Here is a 5,307-nt window from a genome sequence, read left to right on the forward strand (position 1 = left end):
AAGTATTTATATTATATTTAGCGTAATGAGTGTAGTGAATGTCATATGTAGCCTGTAAAGATTTTAAATGTTGTATAATTATTTTTTATTTATTTTGGGTGATGCCAACAACAAAAAATTGTGGTATTAAATATAATGTGGGATCTAAAATATTTAATTAGAAGGGGAATTGTAATAAATTGCAAAGGGTTCAGCATTATTAAATTTCGTAAAATATGTTTAATAAAAATTACAGTTCTTACCGTTTGTCATGTGTATTGGTATTTCAGTTATTTCTCTCAGGTGCACTCTCTGTTAAATTCGTGGGCGGAAAATCTGTTCAATGATATTGGAAATTTATTTAAATAATCTAGCAATAATTCAAATTGCCACAGAAGTTGGCGACAAAAAAGGCATTACGAAATGCTTCGAAAAATGTTAACCCTTTTCAACAAGAAAATAAAATGTTGATGCAGCAGCCATTTGCAATCAATTGAATGTGTTGCGGGTGTTTCTCTCTGTGGCTATGTCTGTGTGTGTGTGTGTGTGTATGTGTGTGTGTGTGTATAGATATATGTACATGTATAGCTGATAATTTATTGCTTTTACATTTTGCAATGGACGAGAGCCGGTTACTGGGCAATACTGGCAAGGTAATTATTATCTCTTGGCCAACGTGGCGCATACGTAATGAATGGCCGGTTTAAACGGTTTAAGGTTATGTGACATTTTTTCAAGCAACGCCATCATCCCCAATTTTGCGTTTCTCTCTCTCTTTTAACCATTGCCACATCTTCCATTCACCATTTCCCATTTTCCATTTTCCATTTCACATTTATGCAATTCTTTTGCCAACAATTTATGGCTTTGACCTTTAAGTGTCGCAAGGGAAACCATTTTCATTGCTCTCATTTCATTTAATCTCTTTCTTAAAAGCTTAAAGCGACTTCTATTTGAATTGTCCGAGCACCCTTAATGCATTAAATCATTGAAAAATCGAAACTCAGCAGGTTGTAACAAAATACTTGATAATTTTTCTGTTGTCAACTTAAACTGGCATTGGTAAATTGTGTAGATTAGAAAATTTATAATTTATATTAATCTCTTGGTCTTTTCTTCCAGCCCAAAATGAGCTTACCGCGTGTTTTTATTGAGCTTAGTGCTGATGGCGAGAAAATTGGCCGCATAACCATTGAGTTGCGTTCCGATATAGTTCCTAAGACAGCAGAAAATTTCCGTGCCTTGTGCACCGGGGAGAAGGGCTATGGCTACAAGGGATCGCCATTCCATCGGATTATTCCAAATTTCATGTGTCAGGGAGGTGATTTTACCAATCAGAATGGCACAGGTGGAAGATCGATTTATGGCAACAAGTTTCCCGATGAAAACTTTGAGTTAAAACACACCGGTCCGGGTATTTTATCGATGGCCAATGCTGGACCGAATACAAATGGATCGCAGTTCTTTATCTGCACCTCAAAGACCACTTGGCTGGACAATAAGCACGTCGTATTTGGCAAGGTTGTCGATGGCATGGATGTGGTGCGAAAGATTGAGTTGATGGGCTCGAATAGCGGTGCCACCTCAAAGAAAGTGCTCATCGATGATTGTGGCGATGCTTAAAAAGAGAGAATGTATCCTATTATATTTGTAGCCAAATTACAAACAATAAATTAACAATAAATAAATAGTTAAAGCTGTGAACTAAATATTTCTTTTGAAGATTTTTTCAACACAAATAATACAAATAATTTTATTAAAACTTCACAAGTTTACAAGTACAAGATTGTGGTCTGGATAAAAATTATAGATATGTATTCTCTTACTTTCCAATAGAAAGAGTTTATAGGGTTTATAATATAAATCTCAATAAAAACAGGTCAAAAAGCTAAAACTTTTCAATCATGGTCATGCGGTATTACTGTTAAAATTTATCGAATTAATATGCAAAAAATACTAAAATTTACTGAATATATTTCTTATATTGACGAAATTTATTTCTCTAAAGCTAAGAGGTTTTCTAATCAATACATATTTAATTTATCGACAATCTGTTTTGAATTTCTCAAAATTAACAATAAATTTTCTAAAAAGCCAAGTTATTGTTCTGCGAACATTAATTTTATTTATGGCAATACTTCTGGACGATTTGATTTAAATTATTCAACAAAATTTAACATTATTAAATAATGTTGTATAATAAATTTTATACAACAAATAAAATATTTGGAAAATTGTATTATTTATTAAGTATCGAAACGACAAAAAAAAAATACAATTAAAATTAAACTGAAAGATCTTTTTCAGTTTGGTGTCGAAACGTTTCGCTTCAATTTGATTTGCACGCTTTTGGATACAAGTGATGACTTCATTGTCGCCATACTGGATTTGTAGACTGGATAAATATTCTTTTCAGATGATTCATCAGCATCGGGCTTGGCATATTGATTGAGAAATGGATTCTCCAACAATTGTGAAGCATATTTGCCATCCGAATAGTTGATTTTGCGATTCAGATACTTTCTGCAGATGACCGCCTCAGCTTCGCTGTCCTCAGAGTATTGAGCCGATGGCACATCGACATCGGCGGCTTTCGTCACATCGATGGGATAAATGTTGAGCTTGGCAATGTGATTGTAGCCAAAGTCGGTTATCTTATGGCCCGCAACACGATTGGCAAACTCCACGGCATCCGACAGACTCATGGATCGTATATACGTGGCATAGATGAAGCCGGCCGTGAAGCATGCCCCAGCACCGTGAGTGTCGACAATGTGTTGCGGCTTATACGGTGGCATCTCGTGGTAGACACCTTCCCCGGTGAGGCAGCCCGCCCCCTTGGGACCCCATGAGCAAATGAAGCAGGGTCGCTTCATGTGGATAAGGCGTGGCAAACGCAGATCAAAGTCCAGCTGCCGGCAAGTTTGCCGGGCCGATTGCCAGCCCTGCTGCATGGCCAGCTGGCGAGAGAAGAGCACAAAGTCGCACATGTCGATGAGATGCTTATTCTCGTGATATCCCGAATTCACCCGCAACGATGTGAGTATACGTTCCTTCTTGCCATTGTTGTAGTCGAGCACAGCACGCACCATTTGCACTGTTTCAATGACGTTGCGTGCCTCGAAGTGTACCCATCCAAATCGGCTGAGATCCAGCTGTTTAAAGTCCTTGTAGCGACAATACGGAAACTCTCGATTGCAATGGATGACGCTGCTACTACGGGGCTTTTTGCTCACAATGATAGTACTGAATGCGGGATCCTCATCGGTTTTAGGGCAATGCATCATCTCGATGCCTTTGCCCTGCATTTCGGTGATGATGGCACTCAGGATCGGCGATCGACTGAGCATGCCCAGGAACTCGGATTGCGCATTCAGCAGACTCAGCACAAAGCTGACAATGCTCGCGTGTCCACCGCGTTGCCAATGCGTTTCGAGACTGCAATTTTCTTTGCCCTTCTCTGGCTGCTCTTTGCATATGGTGATTATATCCATGGACAGATTGCCAACGCATAGCACGGGCTTGGTCATGCTCAGTGCGCAATAATGATTCATGGCGATGGTGATTGCTTGAGAAACTCCTTTAAATCAGAACTATTTATTTGACATAATTTCAAAGGGTTGGATGCCGAAATGTGTTTGAATGTAAAACATTCAATATCTATAATAAAATAGATTATATGTAGACTATATTGAATTGCAAGATAAGAAGCTGTGGGATTGGCATAGAAATATCCGAAAGCTGTAATGTGCATGTTTGAGTAATTACCAATTCTATTTAAACTCGTATAAAATGATTCATAAATATATAAATAATTACTTGTGTAAGGGTCACGAAATTGAGAATATTGAATTCATTCAAATTAACGCTATCTTTATATATTTTTACTTTAATTTTACCGTGGAAACTCTTTTGAAAAAAACTATACTCTTATAACAAAGTTTAAGTTTAATTAAGTAAAAAAACTTTAATTTTTTCCAAATAAGAATTGCATTTTTAAAGTAATAATTTTATTACTTTTATTCCTAAAAAGTTTTAAAAATTCTGCATATTTCAACCCTACAGAAGATGATTCCTCATAAAGGAACATTAAAAAAAAGTAAGAAAGCTATGGTCGAGGGAGCTCGACTGTGAAATAACCGCTACCATTACTTCATGTAAGCATATTTTCTAAAAGAAAATTTTAACTTCAAACTTTCTGACTCTGAGTTTCAAAAAAAATTCATCTCAAATAAAAACTAAATTTAGAAGTCGTCTGATATTTATGTTTTGATCAAATATTTTATATTCTTAGTATGCTAATTACAGTGCCGTGCAAGTCTGAATACATGTTTGCAACTACTGACTTTGGGTTCGCATAAAAAAGTTATTAGCAAAGTAAATGAGCCCAAATGCTTGTGCTTATTCTTTGAATATTTATTAACAAAATCTTATACAAAATATAACAAAAAAAAAAACTAATTGGTCTAATTAAGAAACAAAAAAAAATCGCATGTACTCAGTTATGCTCATTTTAAACACTTTTCAACAAACGCTTTTTGTTTAATACTTGGTCCAAAGACGCTTATTTGTAATTATGATATTTATTCATTCTCGTATATTTTTTACCAAATTTTGTATTATTTTCTTTTAGAATAGCTCTCCATTCTTGCTGGACTCGTTGCTGCATCTCGCGCTATCTTGCTGGTACTGATTCGTAGTCCCAATCGTATTTTCACTATCGACTCCAAATTTTCGATCGGATTGAGATCAGGACTCTGTGCTGGCCACTCCTTTACTTTAAAATGTTGTTTTGCGATCCATACTTTGAAGATTTCGGACGTGTGTTTTGGAATTTAATCTTGTTGAAATGTGATGTCTCTCTTCTTATATGCACATTTGTCAACAAAATCGCAAAGATGATTTTGCATAGTTCCATCTATTTTCTTAATTGGTCTAACGCTCCACCAAGTAAAACCATGACCAGACCATGACATTTCCTCCTCAGTGTTTCGCAGTTTCTTGTACATGGCCTATCTGCAGCGACTCTTCAGGCTTCTTCCAACAATATTGTTTACCATCCGAATGGAATCGATTCAATTTCGTTTCATCAGACCATATAACTATTTTTCAGTCGTCCAGTTCCCAAGTTTTATCCCAGCAAAAATGATTATTCGGTATATAGCTAAGTCTTTATTTGGTATATTGATATAGTACTGCTTTCAAAATATACTATAATGTACTAAACATACCAGATTGTTAGCCAAACCGTAATAAAAACATTTTTAAATTACTTTGATATCAATACGAAATTTTGGAACAGAACAAAGTTGTAGGCAATAAAATATG

General features: G+C 35.8%; 2 protein-coding genes across 2 annotated transcripts; one reads left to right on the forward strand and one right to left on the reverse strand.

The window, feature by feature from the left end:
- Positions 1 to 998: 998 nt before the first annotated feature.
- LOC132790686 (peptidyl-prolyl cis-trans isomerase-like) lies at positions 999 to 1,688 on the forward strand. Its single transcript, XM_060799320.1, has 2 exons — positions 999 to 1,041; positions 1,102 to 1,688. Exon 2 carries the CDS (start codon positions 1,108 to 1,110, stop codon positions 1,600 to 1,602), a length of 495 nt encoding a protein of 164 aa, XP_060655303.1. The 5' UTR covers positions 999 to 1,041; positions 1,102 to 1,107; the 3' UTR covers positions 1,603 to 1,688.
- A 514-nt stretch (positions 1,689 to 2,202) lies between these two features.
- LOC132790684 (ketohexokinase-like) lies at positions 2,203 to 3,630 on the reverse strand. Its single transcript, XM_060799318.1, has one exon. The coding sequence runs from the start codon at positions 3,531 to 3,533 to the stop codon at positions 2,283 to 2,285; it is 1,251 nt and encodes a 416-aa protein (XP_060655301.1). The 5' UTR covers positions 3,534 to 3,630; the 3' UTR covers positions 2,203 to 2,282.
- Between the last annotated feature and the right edge of the window lie 1,677 nt (positions 3,631 to 5,307).

The sequence above is a fragment of the Drosophila nasuta genome, chromosome 3 (assembly GCF_023558535.2).
Source record: "Drosophila nasuta strain 15112-1781.00 chromosome 3, ASM2355853v1, whole genome shotgun sequence".
In the NCBI taxonomy this organism is placed as follows: domain Eukaryota; kingdom Metazoa; phylum Arthropoda; class Insecta; order Diptera; family Drosophilidae; genus Drosophila; species Drosophila nasuta.

Bases quoted from the DNA above. Each gene is read 5' to 3' on its own strand.
- LOC132790686 (XM_060799320.1), top strand. From the start codon at position 1,108: ATGAGCTTACCGCGTGTTTTTATTGAGCTTAGTGCTGATGGCGAGAAA.
- LOC132790684 (XM_060799318.1), bottom strand. From the start codon at position 3,533: ATGAATCATTATTGCGCACTGAGCATGACCAAGCCCGTGCTATGCGTT.